This window comes from Engystomops pustulosus, chromosome 11 (genome assembly GCF_040894005.1).
Source record: "Engystomops pustulosus chromosome 11, aEngPut4.maternal, whole genome shotgun sequence".
Lineage (NCBI taxonomy): Eukaryota > Metazoa > Chordata > Amphibia > Anura > Leptodactylidae > Engystomops > Engystomops pustulosus.
Window position 1 is genome coordinate 83,301,777 of NC_092421.1, and position 22,273 is coordinate 83,324,049.

The 22,273-nt window shown below is 44.5% G+C and overlaps 1 protein-coding gene across 3 annotated transcripts; it reads right to left on the reverse strand.

Moving 5' to 3' along the window:
• Window positions 1-1,087: 1,087 nt before the first annotated feature.
• MKI67 (marker of proliferation Ki-67) lies at window positions 1,088-21,496 on the reverse strand. Of its 3 annotated transcripts, XM_072130917.1 has the most exons (22): window positions 21,116-21,268; window positions 17,850-17,958; window positions 17,680-17,761; window positions 16,666-16,781; window positions 15,118-15,184; window positions 15,001-15,031; window positions 13,675-14,415; window positions 12,892-13,130; window positions 12,220-12,578; window positions 11,249-12,183; window positions 11,056-11,165; window positions 10,802-10,973; window positions 10,497-10,628; window positions 8,880-9,685; window positions 8,649-8,685; window positions 8,413-8,484; window positions 7,953-8,081; window positions 5,997-7,718; window positions 5,309-5,515; window positions 4,612-4,713; window positions 3,190-4,524; window positions 1,088-2,361 (listed from the first exon to the last, which is right to left on the reverse strand). In XM_072130917.1, the coding sequence occupies exons 2-22, from the start codon at window positions 17,939-17,941 to the stop codon at window positions 2,246-2,248; spliced, it is 7,602 nt and encodes a 2,533-aa protein (XP_071987018.1). In that variant the 5' UTR covers window positions 17,942-17,958; window positions 21,116-21,268; the 3' UTR covers window positions 1,088-2,245. The 3 variants fall into 3 exon arrangements, with proteins under 3 accessions (XP_071987018.1, XP_071987017.1, XP_071987016.1); XM_072130916.1 differs by lacking the exon at window positions 21,116-21,268 and adding an exon at window positions 21,337-21,496 and having other exon boundaries at window positions 11,249-12,578; XM_072130915.1 differs by having other exon boundaries at window positions 11,249-12,578.
• Window positions 21,497-22,273: the final 777 nt, after the last annotated feature.

A 22,273-nucleotide genomic window follows, 5' to 3' on the forward strand; every position in this document is an offset into this window, starting at 1 on the left:
AGCAGTTATTTCAGGAGGAACGGGCCCAAATTCCTACCAACTATTGTGAGAAGCTTGTGGACGGAGATAAGAAACGTTTGACCCAAGGCTACATTCACACTGCCGTTGCCTGCTCTATCGTAGCGCCACTCACTCCCACCCCTCTCCATAGGAATATATGGCACCCAGCGCCGTATTCCGGAGAAAGATAGGACATGAGATGCTTTTTGCAGGGTTTTTTGGTGTTCCCCCGTGTAGCCTATATTCAAGTCATCTTTATACCATTGGTCGATACGATTACGGGGATACCAGACATGAATATTTTTTCTTACGTTTTACTAAATTGGTCAAATAAAACCCTAATGTGGGAACAATCTATCATTTTGGCGTCTTCCAAGTGACATAACATTGTTACTTTTTTGGCTACGGAGCTGGTTGATGGCTTGTTATTTGTGGGACATGTTGTACTTTGCACCAGGAGCATTTTTTGTGGCATTGAATAGGTAAAAATCATAATTGAGGGTTTAGTACAGTTTTTTTAATGCTGTTTATCGTGTGGGTTCAATAATTATTTACCATTATTCTGCAGGTTGCTATGGACGGGGTGATACTATATATGTGGGGTTTGTGTTATGATTTAGACTTTTTCGCGTTATAGGTCTCTTTATATGTTTAGGGGGTTTGGGGCATTTTTATTGACTATATTGGACGCTGAGGGGGAAGGGGTTAATGAATGCTTTTATTCTTCTGTATGCTGCAGTCAGGCAGCTCCGCCTCCCGCAGTCAGGTAACCCCACCTCTGCAAATTCCATGCATCCAACCCAGTCCTGTCCCTCCAGCTATCTGGAAATGTAGGAGACAGGGCTGGGCCAGATGCATCTTTTGTAGGGAGCTTTCATTCTGCAAGCTAGAAATATGCTTAAACACCTCCAGGGGATGTACATATCCAGGTTCTAGTGGCGACAAATGATCAGTAACTGCACAATTCAGATTAATTGGGACCCCATCCCCCAGTACTTTAGGGTTCTAGTATGGTTTATAAGTGTTCCCTGCTTGTCACAATTGAACTCCCTGCACATGTCGAACGAGATCTCGGCAAACATTGCGGTTGTCCATAAATAGAGACTACAATTCATCTCTTTAATTTATTTTTTTTGGTTTAATACATTACACAAGTCAAAACTCCATCCAATATTTAGAATTTTCAATACATCGGTATTTAAAAAGCACAAAAAAAATGTGCATTTATTGTGAAGGCCACCTCATGGTAACAAAGGCATTACAAGAAGCAAAATGGCCTAAGCTACAGTCACTTTTTTTTTTTTAGCAGTCCCTGCGTTTGCATTTGCCGCAGCATTGGGACAACAAAAATCATATTAATTGAAAACATGTTAATTTCTTATTTTTTTTTATAATGTGTAAGGGTTTAAGGGTCTTTCTATAAAATAAAAAAAAAAATCAACACCCTTGTACATAGACCAAGTTTAGTATTGCAACTTGCAATACCAGGAATAACCCATTCACGGGGATGGCGCTATTTGGTCTAATCCTATGCAGCCACTCGTCTGGCAGACAGCAGTCATGACTTTTAGCTACCTTTGTGTACAGAGTTCGGAGGTCTAGATATATATTACATATATTAATCCCCCCCAATATTAAAAATACAAAAACTTAAATATATACGTGGTTTAAAACAATAAAACGCGCTTAAGACCAGATGCACTTGGCAAAAAATGACATATAGCCACGAGCTGGAATGATGCGATTACAATCTTTGCGTCACATAAGGCGAAGCAAATTACACATGTAACAAATTACAAAAAAACCTCATTCCAATTCTTTATTATAAAACCATAACACAAGCAATAATAAAAAAAAAAAGACTGGCAAATTCATTTTATTCCACATGTACATAATCTAATATGAACATAGCAAAAAAAAATTGATAAAATTTACCACATTAAAAAAAAAATAGCATTTTTAAAAAACGGCCTCGGAGCGAGTGATCACTCCCTTTCTTCCAGTCATCTGCGTAAAATGTAAAGCACCGACTTATGGCAAAAAGATTAAAAAAGTTTTTGGGAATATAAAAATGTACAATTCTGTTGAAACGATCGAGAAGCAGGTGCCAATGAATAGAAAACATCTACAATCTGGTTTAACCACAGAATTTTTTTTTTTAGTGATCGTTTTGAAAATTTTATAATTTAAATTTACAACTTTTTCGTAAAAGCAGGAGGAGGATCGTCGGGGACGGGCTGCTGTACTATTTCCTGCTCCGCGTGCTTGTTCTGGTTTTTGCTGCGGTGGTCGGCTTCTCGTTTTCGGGTTTGGACGTCTGTTGTCTTGAGCTCCTTTTTTGAGCTGCAGGTGGAGCGGCCTCTGTACAAAACGATAGGATCAGAAAAAGTTAGAATTTTTTAAAAAATCTACATTGGCAAAATATAAACATTGCTGCTCACTTCAAAGTACCTGCCCAAACTTGTGTTGTAGCACAGCTCAGCCTCAATTACATAGATATTGGTACCTTTTTATGCCTAATGTTTAACTCCGATAGGTGGGGCTCCCGTTTCTGGAACCCCCACTGAACATAAGAACAAAGGCTCCCATTGTAAATATTTCATGGAGCAGTAGGCGGAGATACCAGAGCGTTATGCCCTGCAATTTCCAACCTGCCATTAGTATAGAGCGGCAGGACCTAATGCTCAAACTACCAATTAATCGAAGTAGTAGTTGGAAATTGCAGAGAAGTGTTCAGGAATTTCCAGCACTGCCATTCACGGTTTACGTGACTGCTGGAGACTGTTTGTGCTCAAACTTCAAACTCTCCCTGAATATAGAAAAGAGCAGAAGGACAAATGCTCAACTTGCCACTCCATGAAAAATTTAGAAAATGACTGCCTTTTCTGGTGATCTGACCAATACCCTGTAGAAAGGTATTACTAATCTTATGCGTTATGCGTATGCTGCATTATAGCTGACTAACATTATGATCCAGTACTGTAATGGTTTCAGTACCAGATAGTAGTCCCACAAGGCGGCGGTGACCCGCAGCATCACAAATTACAGATACTGTGGGTTCAGCTAAATGCAGCGTTTGATGTGTGAAAAACGGACAGTAGGTGACCCCATCATGGACCAAAAAACCCCACAGTGCAAGGGAAAGTTGTGTAAACAGTACCACGCGACAAAAGCCAACAAGTTGATTACCTGTTTTCCTTCTCTTAGCAGGTGAATCTGCAATCACTGCTTGCTTTTCAGCAACGGCCTCTTGTGCTTTCTGAGTTTTGGCGTTCCTCTGATTTTTCCTACCACGAGCAGCAGGGATATTTTCTGTTTCCATTAGGACGGACTCGTTTGCTTGGGCAGGAGTTTCAGGTTCTGCAGGGGGTGCAGTCTTGGTATTTGGCAGTTTCCTCTTCACTCCCCTTGTAGACTTGGTCACGCTTTCCTCAGGTTTCCCCTTCGGACTCTTCGATTCAGCAGGTGACTGGATGCTTTTGTTTTCGGACAGTGTCTTACTAGCCGCTGCTCCCCTCTGCCTCCTTGATGTGGACGGTTCAATGTTAGCAACTTCATTGTTTTCACTATCTACAGTCTTAGAAGATGCTCCAGCTCCTCGCCTGCTCCTTGGAGGACTAGCTGGAGCAGGTGCTGTGGAATCAATGGACTCGTCTGTGGATTTTGCATCTGTATCCTCCACTTTCTCTTGGACATTTGCCTTTCTTCCTCTTTTCTTAGGTGCAGCAGGTGATACAGGGTTGGGTGGTGCTGGAGATTCCTCAGCTTCTACTGGATCTTTGCCTCTACGAGATCTCTTTGCTGGGACTGGCAGTTCTGTGGTATCAGGTTTAGCTTTCGCTTTAGACCGACCACCTCTGGTAGATGGCTCAGTGGACTCCTGTGCAGTTTCTTCAGTTGTATTTTGATCAATGGTCAGCAGGGGGTGCCATTGTACAGATTTTGCCTTGGATTTGGACTGTTCATCTACATTCTGGGTAGTTTTACCTCTTGTATTCTTTCTAGCCTTTACTTCAGGAGCAGACACTGCTTCATCAGCACTTGTTGAAGATTCTGCTTCCTTTGAAGTGACAGGTTCAAGACTTGTGCTGGTTTCTTCCTGTAATGTCTGGTTTCTTCTTGAGCCCCTTGCTGGTTTGGCTGCGAGGGCACTAGATTCCTTTGATACGTTGCTGTCTTTTGCAGATCTACCTCTACCCCTTGGTGCTGGCTTCTGAGCAACTTCAGGCACCTCAGTTTCAGAAGTAGCCATGTTACTTTCCTCAGGAGAGGCATCTTTCCTTCTGGTTGCCTGTCCACGCAAGCTCTTGGGTTGGCTTTCAGCAGGAGGTTCAATGACCAGGTCCTTTGTTTGTCTGGAGGATCTTTTTGGAGATTTAGGCTCTGGGCTCTTGACAGGCTCTTCTGGAGCTGCAGAGTCTACAGTTTCCTTCACAGCTTCTGTTGAAACCTTGGACCTTGTTTGGCCCCTGCTTCTTGTTTCCTGTTTAGTCGTCTTTGGCTTGGCGACTTCTGGTTCACTACCTGCACAAACATAAAAATTACTTTAGTCCAAAATATGTTTTACCTGCAAATACTTACAGTAGACATCAGATGGGTATCTCTACTTACTGGAAAGTTCTTCTGCGTGCCTACGTCTTCCACCTCTTCTGGCCACAGGTGAAACTTGAACAGTTTCCTTCTCTGGTTCAGCTTCCAAACTTGATTTAGGATCTGTCAAAATATGCAAAAAGAACTTATAGATCACAAGGTAGCAGATTACCTGCAGGCGAATATCAGTCCAAACAGAAGCAACGAAGTGACAACTCCAATTACATGTAACAGGACTGTCCACTTTACACACTGTATAGCAGATACTGCTTCCTAACAGCATCATGGAGCAATTTAACACAAATTTGTACATCCATGTACATTTGCCAAACATAGAAAGATAATACAAAGATATTCACTGCCTACGGGATTGTACCACCATACGCCACGTTTACACGGGCCCTCTGAGTGCCCTCAAGTGCACAGGGACGGGCCACGGCCTGATTACGTTATGAAGTTCCAAGGAAACTAATGCAACCAGCAGCCAGTGTCATTGCACTTAATGCAATTCCATGGATACAATGGCCTGAGGCCCGCACCCCTGTGCACTTGTATTACATTTCTAAACGCAACGTGAGCGCTGCGTGTGACTGACCCATTATGATCCTGGCTACTGATCCGGGGCTAGCAATATTACATGTGAGATCCAGCATTGTATGATACTACTTAGATAAGTTATGCCTTCCTGCATTGTAATTCTCTTTTTATATAAATTTACCTTCAGAGGGTGCAGGTTCATTTTGCACGGCTTTCCTTCTCCCTCTTGCAGGTGGTAGAGTTTTCTCTTCAGCAGCTGGAGCTTCAGGCTCTGGTGCTTGCTCCTCATCTGTACTCGACTTTGCTGATTTTTTAACATTCTGGCGGACGGTTTTCTTCGTTGATTTGGACGTCTTCTCACTTGCCTCCTCAGAAGAGTGCAACTCTCCTACAGGAAAGAATGTAGGATGTCAAAAAAGCTAATCTGATTAAACCTCTAGTGATTTACACCGAGCATTCAGGGGCGAATTCTTACACAGTAGTTATATCTGATCTGGATGTTATTTTTTATGCACATAAATTTCACACCCTTTTCAGAAAAAGCTTTAAGGCTCTGTTCACATGTACGGGGGACTCCCAGACTGCAGATGTGAATTTAGCCCTATCCTGACAGTCTGATGTGTTTTCCATGCTTCCATCAAGGTTATAGCAGGATAAGAGAACAAGTAGTGAATCTGACTATTGCGCCTGTTGCATTCAGCAGATACTTGTTTATAGCAGCTGATGCAATAGAGAAAAAAAAAAAAATTAAAATTGCCTCTAAAGTGTCTGTTGCCTGAAAATTTTTTTACTCCATATGTACGTGACATGCTAAGGTGCGAATGTACGTATAACCAACCCACACAACCCATAGATAAAGCCCAACTCACCGTCAGAAACCACAGCTTTTCCCTTTCGATTAGGTGAGGTCGCATCAGAAACCGGTGGTGCCGTCTCCTTGGACACGTCTGTATTTCTAGATCTTCCCTTACGTACGGGTGAGGCAACTAGAACAACTTCTGCACTTTCAGGATTTGCTGAATCTTCAGAAACAGATTCTACAATTGGGTCGGCCTTCTTAGGTCTTCCTGCACGCTTCTGTGACACTACCACCTCCGCAGCTGGTGCAGACTCCTCTGCTGCAGCGTTCTTGGACCGGCTAACCCGTGTCGTTGTGGTTGCCGCGCCATCTGGGACGGACTCCGCTGTGACATCTGTAACCTTTGGCCTTCCTCTACGTTTAGAAACAACGGCATCATTCACAAGTGGAACAGGAGATTTTGGAGCCTCGATAGCTTTAGATCTGCTTCCACGTGTTGAAGCCACAGGCGTCTCATGTACAGAGGCCGACTCTTTGGCTACGACGGCAGGCAGTCTTCCTCTTCGTGTCTGGGCAAGTGGCACCTCATCTACCACTGAAACAGATGGTTCTCTTTGGGCAGTAGCTTTAGACCTATTTCCGCGAGCGACTGAAGGTTCCTCCACCTTGGTATTCTGTCTTCCCTTTCGTGTCTGTGATGCAGATTTGCCTTCGGCAACTGGAATAGGATCGGTGGGGACTTCTGGTGCGGATGTCTCAGCAACAGGAGTAGGTTCCTCAGGTTCTGGTACAACACTTTTTTTGGGTCTTCCACGGCGAGTTGGGGAAATCACTTCAGAAACTGGAGATTTGTTTAGTACTTCAGTAGTGGCACTGGGTCTTCCTCTACGTGATGGGGATGTCACCTCACTGACCAAAGACTCTTTAGGGACATCAGCAGCGGCACTAAGTCTTCCTTTACGTGCTGGGGACTTAACCTGGTCATCTGCAATGGGAACGGCTTCCTTTGGTTTTTGTGGAGTAGCTTTAGACTGTCCATGACGAGTTGGAGAAGTTACTTCATTATCTGAAGCAAAAGATTCCTGAGCAGCTTTACCAGTAGAACTTGGTCTTCCTCTACGTCTCGGTGAAGCTACTTCAACAATTTCATTAATGGCAGAAACTGTTTCCACGGGAGCCACCACTAAGCTTGTTGGCATTGCAGCTTCTTTATCAGCAATGGCTGGAGATTTGGGAGTTTCCGCTTTAGTGCTTGGCCTTCCTCTACGCTTCGGAGAAGTCACTTCATTGGCAAAAGACACAGACTCCTGAATAGCTTCTGCTGTGGTGCTGGGTCTTCCACGTCGACTTGTAGTAATCCCTTCAGTATCAGAGGTAGAGAGCGACTCTCTTGGCGATTTACCAGTGGAGCTGGGTCTTCCTCTACGCTTTGGAGAGGTCAATTCAGCAGTGGCAGGAGAGATAAATTCTTTAGGAGACTGAGCAGTGGAGCTCGGTCTTCCCCTTCGTCCAGGGGACGTCACCTCACTGACATCGGCCACAGACTCCTTGGGAGCTTCTGCGGTGGTGCTATGTCTTCCTTTCTGAGCTGGAGAGGTCACCTTGCCCGCAGCAACGGAAACAGCTTCCTTGGGTTCCTCTACCACGGCTTTAGGTCTTCCACGTTGAGTTGGGGACTTTACAGTTTCAGAAGTAGGGACAGATTGTTCTGGTGCTTTACCAGTGGAGCTGGGTCGTCCTCTTTGCCTTGGGGAAGTCACTGCCTCAGAGGCTACAGGTTCTTTAGACACTTCTGCAAAAAAAATATTCTGTTAACACATGACAATTTACAAACAAATTAGGGTGATGCCACACGTTAGCGCTTTGATTAAGTTTTGTAACGGAATCAAAGCGCAATGGGGCGGCCCGCGGCCGATCGCATATGCGTTACAACACGGAATCAAAACGCTTACGTGTGGCATCATCCCTAGCATCCAATGCTTACTAGCTAGAGACCATAGCTGAACTCACTCATCTTATTACTCACCCAAGGTAGAAATGCTCTGCTTCTTGGAAGGTCTTCCTCGCTTTGATGCAGATTTAACAACTTCTTGGTTGCTCTGTGTAATAGGCTCTTGCACAATCTGTGGTGGGACGGTTTCCTGGGCACCATTACCTGTGATTATACATTCAATTATTCCCAGGAAGTTTCCTTGATACATAAACCAGGCACATCCAATCTTTTAAATTCTGTGCTAAATTTACATCATAAAGGTGAAGGAGGTGCAAAAAAAGGTTTTTCATTTCAGCAATTTATAATTGACAGAGGTCACCTGCTCACATCCAAGGGCCAGAACATTAAATCAGAAGTCTGGGTTCTGACGTGGTCATCAGTAAATGACAATACAATTCAAAAACCAACCTTGTCCACGGCAGATATGCAATAAATGTCCATTATGGAAATACCACTCTTAAGCAAATATACACACACTTGCAAAATACCATACCTGTGGTAGCATCATCTACAAGGCTCAAACGCTTAGCAGGTCTTCCTCGCTGGGCAGAAGCACTTCCAGGTGCTAAATGAAAGGATGGGATAACTTTAAAAAATTGCTAAGACTTCAAGAAACCTTCAATGCAAGCCTCGGACTGTCCAGACATAAAAAAGTCTATTTCTATGAATAAACTTTGTGCCCCATTATAAACTGATATCTATTGACCTAATGGATCATAGGATACTTACATTTTACGGCACGGCTTCCAGTATGAGTTGATACAACCTATAACACAAACATTAAAAGTCACTTCAAATTATATAACACTTTTATACATGAATATGGTTCTTTAGGTTCTATAAGGGTGGACCAGGATTACTCATTGCCAGATGAGGCGTAAATTTGACAAGTAGCTATACAAAAACCTATACAAAATCTTTAAGAGCTCCTTAACACACTACTGCATTTTGATCTCTTACCTCTCCAGTCTTCGACTTAGGTGGAGTCTTTATTAAGTTTCTTATTCCAAATATTTCTTCGATGGGACGGGCGCTTTCTGTTGACTGGTCATTCTCAATTGGAGTATTCATTAAATGATTTAGCGCAAAATCCTCAACTGGTTGTCCCTTTTGTTTAGGGGTGGTCATTATGCGCTTTATTCCAACCATATCCTCCACTGGCTGACCCCGTACTTTGGGCGACCTCATTAGGCGTTTAATGCCAACCATATCTTCCACTGGTTGTGACTTCTCCTTTGGTGTTCCCATCAGTCGCTTTATTCCAGTCATATCTTCCACGGGTTGTCCTTTGACGTTGGGCGTTTTCATGATGCGTCTAACCCCTGCAAAATCTTCCACAGGCGCACCAACTTGTTTGGGAGTCTTCATGATTCTCTTTACACCAGTGAAATCTTCCACAGGCTCCGCTTTCTGCTTAGGGGTTTTCACAAGTCTGTCAATACCAAGTACCTCAAGGTTGGTGGATCTCCGAGTAGAAGCCCGGGGAGATTCATTTTCTTTTGGTGTTTTCAACAGCTTCCTCAGTGCATGCGGGTCAGTAACAGGTGCCCCCTTCTGCTTTGGAGTTTTCATGATGCGTTTGACACCGGAAAGACCCAAAGTTTTGCGTTCATCCTTCAGCGATTTTGAAGTTTTGGGCGTTTTGTTATCAGCCTTCTGCAACTCTGGGGAGGCCGGACTTTGCAGAAGTCTAGACACAGCATCCCGATTGTATTGCTTACGTCTTGTAGTATTTGGACTATTTAATGGAGACACCACCATTTCGCCTGTGAGCAAATAAGTGACAAAGTTGTTACAGGGTGTGGAAAAGTAATCACTAGATTAGAAATGCTTACTAGTGATGTGATTTAGGGAAATCTACCATGTGCTTTTAAGCATTGTGAACCAGACATACCTTGACAATGCTATAAAGACACGGATTCAGAAACTTGTTTAAATCCCTGAACCGAGAGGTTTTGCTCTAAATTATAAAATTCAGGACCTTGGAAAAGCTGTGTGCTGACATACATAAACACATTACATGGAGCTTGGACTAATCAACCTGCTCTGGATGATATACACAGCAGCTAGGGGATGTTGCAGCTAATGATTACTTCTGCCTGTTAGGGACAACAGTGATGACATATTCTCGGTTTATGCCAAGCAGGACATGGCTGGAGCAGTGCTGAGGCAGCCACAGGAGCGACAGAGCACCATTATCATTTTATAATTGTTTTTTCAGCTGCAGCATTCTCAAGGTATATTTGGTTAATAATGGATAAAAGCAAATGGTAGATTTCCTTTAAGTGGAAAAAAGAAGCAGTGTCATTTAGCCTTCATACTCCTAACACCTCCTGCTCTATGGTATTCTGTACACAATGACCATTCCATTTCTTTAAACATGGGATTATACATCTAAGCCACTACATGTCTATACACTGACAAAATGCACTGGCAAGTCAATTCTCGCACAGTACAAAACTTACTGTACAAATCATGCAGAAGCCCATTAAGAAAATGCATTAAACAGCAGTCACAGGTGACAACTTTACATTCCTGTCTCCACTGAATGCAAGAAAAGCCAATCTGAACACCCACCTGATTCTTCTGGCGTTTGCATCACAGACATCTCTACAACCACAGAGCTTGGAGAGTCCGTATTGCTGCTTTCAAGTCTACTACTTTTCCTATGTTTGTTAGATGCAGGAGTGCTAAATAATTCAGCCACACCTTCAAAGAAAAGAAAAGCAAAATAGAACAGAATTATAGCTTCATAGTCGAACGCCCACACAAGTCCCTAACACAATTGTTTATTTTTTGTGTCAATTGTCAAAGCTATAGTATCAAAAACAAGCCAATAATGAGGCTGCCATTTACTAGTATTATATGATCATAATCCTTACCAGTAAGGTTTTCATTGTAGGCAGTGTCCAATTTCACAGCCGGGTTCCTCACAACTTTAGGGACATAACCTGTTAGGTTGACCGTACGTGTGTGAGCTCTTCCGACAAGTATGGTGGCAGGAGAGTCTGCATGACCTGTGCTCATCAAATTTGTGATCTTTTTCTTTGGGGTCTGAAAATAAAATTCATCTCATTATCTAAAACACAATTGACAATTTGGTTTTACAATTTGTAACAAAAAACACACCACATACCTTATGTTTGGGCTTCTTTTTGGTAACAACTACTTTTGGTACTGGTTTGTCGATATTCTTTTGGGGTTTTGCAACTCCGATTTTCACAACATCAGCCCACGATCTAGAAACTTAAGAAACAAAAATGAAATAAAAATCTAAATTTTCAAAGTTAAGGTGGGGTTTAAAACTTCATTAGATCCCGTAAACTTACCCAACAAGTTTGCTTCTGTGGCGCCACTTCGCCTTCTGGAACGAATGAGTTCAAAAGCGTCAAGTTTCCGGCTTCTTCGAGGAGTTTTCTTTAGGGAAACAGATTTACGAGTAGTCTTCGGCGTCTGTGTTGGCAGCTCAACAGAATCTTTTTCCTGTGGTGGTGTAGCTATACGTGAAACTGAAAAACGACCCTTTACAAATGGGGTTCTGGGACTGGCTGAGGTAGGGGTCTTGACCGCTGGAGATCTCTTGGATGGGCTAGGAGTTTTGGCTACACGTGACTTTTTAGCTGAAGCTGGCGTTTTGGCTGCTGGAGAGATCTTAGCAGGGCTAGGTGTCTTGGCTACTGGAGATTTCTTCTTAGAGGATGCAGGCGTCTTGGCCAGTGAAGACCTCTTGGCTGGGCTAGGTGTCCTAGGCAATGGAGTCTTCTTTGCTGACGCCGGTTTCTTGGCCACTGGAGACCTTTTGGATGAAGAGGGTGTTTTTGCTACAGGAGTCTTCTTAGCTGAAGTAGGTGTCTTAGCCACAGGAGATCGCTTGGCTGGGCTAGGAGTTTTAGCCACAGGAGACCGCTTGGCTGGGCTAGGCGTCTTGGCCACTGGAGACCTTTTGGCTGAAGAGGGTGTTTTTGCTACTGGAGTCTTCTTAGCGGAAGTAGGTGTCTTGGTCACAGGAGATCGCTTGGCTGGGCTAGGTGTCTTAGCCACTGGAGACCTCTTGGCTGAAGTGGGAGTCTTTGCCACTGTAGATTTCTTAGCTGGGCTAGGAGTCTTGGATACTGTAGACCTCTTGGCTGAGGAAGGAGTTTTAGCGACGGGTGACCTCTTGGCTGGGCTAAGGGTCTTTGCTACAGGAGTCTTCTTAGCCGAAGTGGGTGTCTTGGCCAATGGAGATCTCTTTGCTGGGCTAGGAGTCTTAGCCACAGAAGACCTTTTTGCTGAAGTGGGTGTCTTGGCCACAGGAGACCTCTTGGCTGGGCTAGGGATCTTTGCCACAGGAGATTTAGTTGAAGTTGGCGTCTTGGCTGGGCTAGGAGTTCTGGCCACTGGAGACCTCTTGGATGGGGTCTTAACTGGAGTAGTAGAGAGGGGTATTAAGGACACACGTTTTGGAGATTTAACAGGCGTTGTGGAGGGAGGCATTAAGGATACACGTCTTGGAGATGGTGTTTTCTTGACTGGTGAAATTTTAATAGTTGCAGATGGCGTTTTTACAGGCGATTTCTTAGCCGGAGAATTTTTGACAGGTGTTCTTGCTGGACTAGACTGAGAAGCTCGGCCAGGTGTTGTAAGCGCAGAAGAGTTTTCAGATTGTTCAAAAATCTCCTAAAAAATAGAAATAGAAAAAAGATACATTGTCAGAATTCACATGTTACAAAATTTTATTGTGCCCTTCTTCTAAAGCAGAAAATGTATAAAATCAATAAAAGCCCAAATTAGTCCAGAACAGAGAGACATACTCCAATCTGAAGGGTAAACGGCACCAAGTCCACATGGTTTGGTTGCAGAATAAAAATTTATTACATTTATACAGTATTTCTTCAAATATTTTGATATTTTCGCTTCTATAAAAGAAATAATCCTCAGTAGGTGGATTTTTAATATTGTTTTATGGATCTTACAAAGGTTTAATACGCACCTTTATTACAGATTGCTTAGGGCCAAAGCTCTTGCGTATAACAGTTCGAGGAGAGTTGAGGGACAGACTCCTTCGAGCTGGTGTTGCTCCTTTCTTAAGGGGAGAATTGGGAGGCAATCTTTTATCAAAAAGCTCGGGACTGAGATGTCCTCCAAACGAAACCCTCTTCCTTTTAGGTGGTGGATCTGGTAGGGAAAGTTCATCACTTCTTCGCTTCCTGGGAGATTTCTTCGGTTGAGCTAGTATGAAAAACAAATGTATGTTAATTATCTTAAGCAACCAATTAAAAGTATTAAAATCGAACTTAAAAAAAAAAAAAAAGTTCAAGTTAAATGGTTTGTAACAAGTTTGCAAACTAATTGGTGCGGGTCTGACTGCTTGGACCGCCCCCGATCAAACTGGAGAAGCGAGTCCTGTACTTTCTAATGGAGCGGCAAATCGAGCACACATCCAGCAGCTCCATTCAATACCATGTCAGAAATCGCAGAGCACTTCAAAACAACCCCCTTCAAAGGACAGGCCATCAATGTGATGGCTTACCTATATCCCCTTGATTATAATGGGAAAGGTAATATATTTTGTGCATGCAGAAGGAAGCAATCATGTGACACCTGCCCTGGCTCAACTACACAAGATTTTGCTGTTTGTGAACTGAACACCTTCAGCACAAGTAGTTTCCAGCAGAGTGAGGGAAGTCCGCAGGTTTTCACCAATAGACCTAACAAACGTTTGGTTACTGAATAGCTCCTGCGTATTTTAGAAGTTAATAATTTAAGGAAATACCTTCACTTGTTTTGCTCGCAGGTTTAATCGGAGTTGCTTTTGGAGATGCACTTCGTCTTCCTCGAGCAGGAGATTTGTCTTTATCCTTTAATTCTTGCTTTTCAGGCATGGACTGACCACTCTGGTGTTGAGGTGTTGGGGATTTGGGAGATTTTCTGTTATTAGGGGTTGAGACCACTCCTTGGCTTTGCTGAGCATTAGCTGCTGACCTTCTGGGCGACTGACTTTCCACATGACCATTTACAGCCGGAGCAGACTGAGAATCACTCTTACCAGAGCTTTTCCGTTTTGTCTGTTCAGGTTCCTGTGCAACTTCCACTTTGGAGGATTTTGGACTCCTGGATGGACTCTTTGAGGGCTCTCTGACTCTTCCTGCGGAAGCAGATCTGGGCTGTCCAGCTTCTTTCATGGGACGAGTCGCCGGGCTGTCACTCGAATGACTTCTAGGACTGCGTTTTGGGGCAACAGGAGACTTTGTACCGTCTTCAATTTGAAGACTTCTCTTTAGCGCTACGTTTTTAGGGGTGTTGCTTTTATCTTTGACTGGCGTTTGATCATTTTGGGATCGCACTTTACTTTTAAGCATTTCGTACAATTCGCCAAAGGGAGACAAATCATCTCTGGACTCGGATGTAGAGGAAATCTGCAGCGATCTACGCGATTGAGTAGTTTTTGTGAGGTTGCCTTCAGATTTGCGTTGAGCTTTATTGGTCAGCAGAGTTTCAATCCGTACGGTTTCATCTATACAAGCAAAATATGAAAGTGACGGTCACAATCAGCTTTGTACATTTCAAACTGCATCCTAACATTTGTAAAATTCTTTACTAAATATAGGCAGGAATATTTTCAGAAAACAAAAAATTATGTAGTTGCAGAAATTTCACAATTAGAGCCCATCACAAGAACTGCTATAGCACTCAGTGGGCATCTGGTTATGGGCCCATACAACACACACACACACCATACAACCGTGGTAGCGCATACTGCTTCAAGATAGCAGAAACTGGCCACTGTCTGCTTCTCTATTGCTATATAAGCATTAGCATTGTCACCTAGTCACCTGTATCCCATAGGAAGCAGTGTGATTCTAGGAGCAAGAGAGGCATATGAGGGCACAAACTATGGCTGCTCAATACTGCTACTGAAGCAGAATATGTAATGCAATATACACAATATTTTTTTCAATACAATTTATGATGCACTTTATTAAAAAAAAAAAAAAAAAAATCAGCCTTTTCATGGGAAAAAATGTAATTGTTCTTGCAAAATGAATAACCAGGAAACTCTTGGCATCACAAATATAAAGTATAAAAGAATTATACATACTTGCATCTGAAGACTGGTTACTTGCAAACACCTGGAGGATGAGGAAAAAAAGAAATAAATAAATACGCCGCCATTCATTCAAATGCAGTTTCAAATTCACTTGATCAATATAATTACCTTAAAGGTTTCCGAATCAAGTCCGGCTGATCTTCGTTTTCCTGGCTGTGCAGGGGGTTTCTCAAATCTGTTAACGCAGTAAATCACAAAAACAATTTTAGGTTTTGAAGAACAGTGTGGACATGCTTATGTGCATGGTTAAGTCCCCTACAAGACCAAGAAAGCATTAAATGTTCCCCAGTCTAGGTTTGTGAGTGATTAGGTAAAGTTATCTTCACATGCAATACCTAGAGCTGTCTACACAGACCACCCGGACAAAGTGTTTTCCCATAGTATAGGGCAGTGATGGCGAACCTTTTAAAGACCAAGTGCCCAAACTGCAACCCAAAATCCTGCTTATTTATCGCGAGGTGCCAACCAAAAATTAAAGCAGTAACTTATTGCTCCCTGTTCAACAACTTTCAATCCTATGGGCCTCCTGAGGACAGCAACACAGTAGAAAGATAGGAAATTTGCATAATTTTAGCTTCTTTCCAGTGTCCCTCTGTACACAGAGAATCATTGGGCCAGCAGGAGCTCCTCCAAAAATAATTTGACCCTGTCTATTCATTCTCCCTCTTCCTGCAGTCCCAAGTAGCAAAGTAAGTATCAAAATATGACCGAAAGCAGCATCTTTTAAGTTGCTTGGAACTGCAGGAAGATTCTTTGAGTCCTGTCTGGTGTGCGATGGCCCAGGTGCCCACAGAAAGGGCTCCGAGTGCCACCTCTGGCATAGGTTCGCCACCACTGGTATAGGGCCTAACTTGCTTATCGGTGGGGGTCTCAATGAAAAAACCCCACAGATCACAAAAATGAGGGGTCCAAGGTACCTCAGTTGGACCCCCAACCACTCAAAGATTAATGGAGCAGACAGCCCGCATTACCGTTCTACTCCATTCATCTCTATGGAGCCGATGGAAATTGCTGAGCCCCTTGTTTTCTTGATCGGTGGGGGTCTCACCACCAAGACCCCCACCGAGCAACAAGTTAGGCCCCATCTTCGATTCTTGGGAAAACCCCTTTAAAGCAAGAAGAGGGGAGCATTCACTGTAGGCCTTAAAGGGCACCTACCACCACAAATCTACCTTTAAAGGTAGATTGGGTGGTAGGTGGATCATCCACCAGCCCGCGCCTGTTTCGGAGCAGTGACCACGCAGGCGCGGGCCTGCTCTTCTGCGCATGCGCAGACGGCAGGATCGCCGGACGAGGGCGCGCAGCTACGCGCCGAAGATGGGTGAGTAGGAGGGGAAAAGAGGCTACCGGGGCGTGGAGTAGCCGCCTCGTGTAACCTCAGATGCGGCTACTCCACGTCCCAGTAGCCGCATAAGTAAATTTGAATATATATCTATTAAAACTTATCAAAAAAGTGTGGGGACGTGAGGATTAGCCCTTAAAAGGGCTATCCTCACGTCCCATTGATCCACCTACCACCCAATCTACCTTTATAGGTAGATTTGTGGTGGTAGGTTCCCTTTAAGAATGTGTAAGTAATAGTGCACTCCATAAAGCCCTCAACAACAATAAGAAGAGGAACAACAAGAGGAAAGACCATCTTCTGGATGTGCTCACCTAAAAGAACGATCAATAATTGTAATGAGATCACCATGTTTGAGGCGTACTGGTTGTTTGACAGGATTTCCATTGAGCTGCGTCGGATTCACTGAGCTTAAGTTGGTCACAAACACCTACAAAAAGAAAAACAATAGTAAGGTCTCAGACACTTAGTGAATATTTGAATAAAGACGTAAACTGTTACTTAGAGTAGTTACCCCCTATAGAAAACATGCTCATAAGCGAGGATCCAGCCCTAGGATTACCTACACCAAATACAACTGTACTTCACTCATTAAGGCCTCTATCACACGAATGATGATTTCTTCAGCCCTGTATTTCAGTTCTGTATGAACATTGAAGGCTGAGAATCCTCCCTGGTTCTGGTCTCCCTGCATATACAGCAGCATACAGTGCACAACCATATGCAAAACATTTTTAAATGCTCCCATAGACTTCAATGGGGCACACAGAACAGCAATACTGGATGACACTAATGTCTCGCTTGCAAAATATGGCCATGTAAATGGATGGCTGTATTACCTATCGAAATGAATGTGGCCGTATGCCACCATATGAAAATGGTACACAAAGCACAAGAACGTTTTTATACCCCCGTGTGAAAGAGGACTAAGGCTCCTTAGTAACATGTGCTCGTCCGGGTGGCACGGTGGGCAATACATCCATCAAAATGGATGGATGTATTGCCCATTAAAAGGCATAGGAGCGTATGTGATGGGTTGATTACGTCAGTTTCATGTGCATCCACCCCAAGTTTAATAGTAACTCGGATGCAAGAAATGAATACCCCATTCACTGACTGCAAGCAGAATTTGAAGTCAAAGGTAACATTTCATATTCTTTACTTAAATTTTCATATAAAATCAGTCCCTGTCAAATACACAAAGTATGTCTTGCCAAATTTGTTACCCTACAGAAATGCCCCATTAGGGTGAAACTTAAAACAACTTGATAGCTCAGGTCTCCAGGGAAGTGCTAACCTTACACCCCAAGTAAAACCTTATTACCTACCTCCCCATTGTCTTTGACTTCAACCTTACAATGCTCTTTGGATACATGTGGAAGCTGAATGCGGATGTCACATTCTGTTTTTCTGTAAGGTAAAAGGAACAGGCATAAGATTAATCACAGCATTAAACAACGGCACGAAAATTCAGAACTTACAGGCAGCACACACTTACCTTCCAAACATGCAGGACGTTGCAGTCAATGGAAAGCGAGTCCCATCTTTACCATTTCTTTTTATTACAACAATTTCACCATGTAGAGGCATCTTTAAAACAAACTTACCTAGAAGACCAAAAAAAAAAAAAAAAAAAAACTGGATTAAATTTAGCAAGGACACAGTCAAATTGCTGTATTGCTGTAACTGGGAATTAAGGGGCACAGTAAACTTGCACATAACTTTCCATAAGTCACATACTTCTAATTTACAGATTGGGATTTAGACCCACAAACTGTGACCAAGTTTGCAGGACAGTGACAAGATCAAAGGTGTCCTATAGTCTGGAAGCTTCAGCATTGTGAAAAAAACAAACAAACAACTTTGATGCCAAAGACTAAAGGGGATGTAGCGGAGTCAGGCTGGTAGGACCATCTTCAGCAGCGGTCACCCCTGTACAGACCATGCACCTGGACTAGGAGACATCAATTAACATTCCAGCGTGACGCCTCTACACCCGTCGCTACTTACAAGAAATTTGTATACAGCTTTCAAAAAAGTCTTATGAAGCCAAACCTCCCGGAATATAGAAGGACATTACCAGGATACTGTCACTTTCCTACATAACAGGATGGTGGCAGATTTAGAGCCTAAAACCGCACGACACGATCCTTTTCAGATTAAACATGACAATAGAAACTTAATTCCAATACTTTAGGATTCATTTTGGTTTTTACGGCAGCTTCATAAAACTCTGAAATAAGGCGGTTAAAACACTAAGTGATTTAGTAGAAACACCTGTAAAATTGGGCGAACATGCTGCAGATAAGCCCCGTAGCCTGGAGCCACGTGACTGGGCCCTCCCCATGTGACTGCCGAGTCTATATATGGAGTCTTCTCTATAGTGAAAGGACTGTCACAACACCGTGGCACATGTCTACAGACTTCAGGCTCCCTTCCAGCACCCGGGACACGTGTTTGGCAGGCGGCCCGACGCTGTATAAATGAACTGTGACCTGCTCTACTGCACCAGACGCCTGAACTTGTGGTCTGCCACCTGCTGCCCTCTCTGCATGGGAGATCTTCGGCAATTGCAGTATCACAGCGATTGTATCCATACACGGAACATGCAGAAACCCTATCCCTAGGATCAGATCGCTGCCAACATTCAGGATAAGCATCAGGGCTCAAAATATGATTATTAGTTTCATACAAGGACATTCTTCCTCTGCAAGGAGTATAGTCCATTAGGCCTGACTACACAGGCCCATATCCCTGGACCACACACATTCGAGTGAATGAGCCCCTAGTCTCAGGACAACCCCCAACGTTTTGCCCCGACAGTAAAAGGAGCTATGTAAGGTTCATGGTCTGATTAAGGGGAAGAAGGATCCTGCTATAATGGGCAGCTTTCATGCTTTAATATATTTGATGTACAAAGCTGTAAACTGCACCCACCCACAATCACCTCCACTGCAACATAGAGCGCACCAGGGGGGCAATGATGGAGTGTTGTTCCCCTCTGATCTCGGAAATATGACAGTGAAAATGCACAACAGCAACAAAGTTGTTGAGACAATAAGTGTTTATCCTAGTGATGAGATTTATGGCTGCGGCCTCGCTGTCCATGGTGTTGAACACACAAGACCGGATGAGATAGACGCCTGCTGGTTATCCACAAGGCTTCAAAACTACAACTCACAGCATGGAGCAGTCACAACACGCTAGGTGTTGTAGTGTCCACCAGCTGGAGAGTCACATGTACAAATCCATAACATCTGGGGAACTAAGACTCCCAGCAGACTACTACAGCAACTGGAGAGAAACTATGGAACTTCCATTAAGTCACTACCTCTAGTCTCCTACATAATGGGAGCAGTAGTTCTGCAGCACTTCAAAACTACAATGCAACTGGTAACAGGCAGATGCATAAAATCTATACCCCAGCAGCTGCATGATGGGATGTGTAATCCCCCCAAAACATCCTGACAGCCGCATGATGGGATCTGTAGCCCCCCCCCCACCCAATACCCTGACAGCCGCATGATGGGATCTGTAGTCCCCCCCCACCCCCAATACCCTGACAGCCACATGATGGGATCTGTAATCCCCCCCCCCCCAATACCCTGACAGCCACATGATGGGATCTGTAATCCCCCCCCCCCCCAATACCCTGACAGCCACATGATGGGATCTGTAATCCCCCCCCCCCCCCCCCAATACCCTGACAGCCACATGATGGGATCTGTAACCCCCCCCCCCAATACCTGACAGCCCCATGATGGGATCTGTAGTCCCCTCACAAAACATCCTGACAGCCGCAAGATGAAATCTGTAGCCACCCCACCAATATTGTGACAGCCGCATGATGGGATCTGTAGTCCTCCCCAATACCCTGACAGCCACATGATGGGATCTGTAGTTCCCCCCAAAACATCCCGACAGCTGCATGGGATCTGTAGTCCCCCCCCCCCCAAAACATCCTGACAGCTGCATGATGGGATCTGTGCCCCCCCCCCAAAAAACATCCTGACAACTGCATGATGGGATCTGTAGCCCCCCCCCCCCCCAAAAAAAAACATCCTGACAGCTGCATGATGGGATCTGTAGTCCCCCCCCCCAAAAAAAAAAACATCCTGACAGCTGCATGATGGGACCTGTATCCCCCCCAATACCCTGACAGCTGCATGATGGGATCTGTAGTCCCCCCCCCCCAAAAAAAAAACATCCTGACAGCTGCATGATGGGACCTGTATCCCCCCCAATACCCTGACAGCTGCATGATGGGATCTGTAGTCCCCCCCAATACCCTGACAACTGCATGATGGGATCTGTAGTCCCCCCCCCATAACATCCCAACAGCTGCATGATGGGATGTGTAGTTCCGCAGCATTGTGCCCTACATATACCCGTTACATAGTAATCAGGAGATGCTGGGACCTCTAGTTCCATACATGTCACCTGCATGCTGGGGGTTGTAGTCCTCCCACGTGTTACACATCAGTGCAGCAGGGTCTATGTGCTCTCAGGTTACCCCATTAATAGTTGTTGTCCCGGAGTGACCCGCGCCCGGGGCAGCCGCTGTGTTACCTCTACCCAAACCCACATGAGAGGAGGCCTCCCGCCCAGCACAACACCCGGCAGACAACTCTGAACAATCTTGGTTCCGTCCGCTCGCCGTACAAGAGGTGACAGCGAGAGACTTCACTCACACAAATTGGCGGGCTCCCTGCTCCCTCACAGCGTAACAAACTTCCCCCGCGCCGCTCACCCGCCATCACTGACCTGAGCTGTGGAGAAAAGATTTCCGCTGCGAATCGCTCAGTCCATTAATGAGGGGAGACCCTGGAGCTGCTGCCGCCGCACTACACTGACCTCAGCAGCCGCGCCGGCCGTTACTAGCAATCGGCGCCTCCGCGGTATCAACAGAGCGCATGCGCGGAGTCAGCGCTAAATCAGTCACCACGATCAAACCTTCTCCAATATCCTTCCGCCCCCGCACTTACCGAGCCGCCGCTCACGGACAAGAACGAGCCAATGACACCCGCAATAATACCGCTTCCGTCTCCCTTCTTTACCACGACCCAGTCTTCATCTAGCGGATAATGTCCGGTGGAGACTGGAGTGCAATCTTTTTAGGGAACTATTTCACTTCGCGCAAGGATACTATGAATATGTATGAAGTTTAAAAAAGTGTTCGAAAAACAGCGCGAAGCTCTGCTATTGGCCGGGAAGGACGCACGTGACTGGAGGAGTGGCCAATCACGTTCGGCGGTGGGCGTTTTTGAAGGAGGGGGAAAAGGCGCGCAGTTTCCTCAAACAAAAGACGGTCCGGGGGCTGCGTTATGGCGGCAAAACGTGGAGGCGAGAAATAAACAAAAACGCGTCAGGAGAGCGCGGTGTGAACGCGCGTGTATGACAGTCACCGTCTGGCGATAGTTTATTTAGGGAGTGCGTGACACGGTCTTATGTGGTTCAAGCCTCGGGCATCACCTCCGCTTTGAAGGGAAGGTGCGCAGCAGCAATGGTGGAGGTAGAGGGGTCTCCCTGTGATAGTGTGAGGAGAAGCTGGGGCTAAGTATATAATAATCTACACAGGTCCATCACATTCTGTAGTTTCATCGTGAAGCTAAGGCTTCGTTCACACCTGCATCACAGGTTCTCCCATATCTCAGCGGTTTTGTGTGACGAAACGTGAGGCAACTGTATTCATCTCTATTATCTGCAGCTGCTGCTTTACACACAACTTATAAAAGTAGATGCAATAGAAAGGAAACCTGTGTGTGTGTATATACATATATATATATATATATATATATATATATATATATATATATATATATATAATAAAAAAGAAAATGTAGCAGCACTCAACAAATAAAGGATATTACTCAGGTGCACACTCCCAGAACCGGGATCACAGTTCATCCAATGTATAAAGTA

What these genes read in the sequence shown, in the direction of transcription:
- MKI67 (XM_072130916.1), bottom strand. Translation starts at nt 17,941, where the DNA reads ATGCCTCTACATGGTGAAATTGTTGTAATAAAAAGAAATGGTAAAGAT. An exon ending in CTACAATGAAAACCTTACTG is followed by an intron (nt 10,629 to 10,801) that starts GTAAGGATTATG and finishes TTTTCTTTGAAG; the next exon opens with GTGTGGCTGAATTATTTAGC. An exon ending in TGCTAAGAGAAGGAAAACAG is followed by an intron (nt 2,362 to 3,189) that starts GTAATCAACTTG and finishes CGTTTTGTACAG; the next exon opens with AGGCCGCTCCACCTGCAGCT.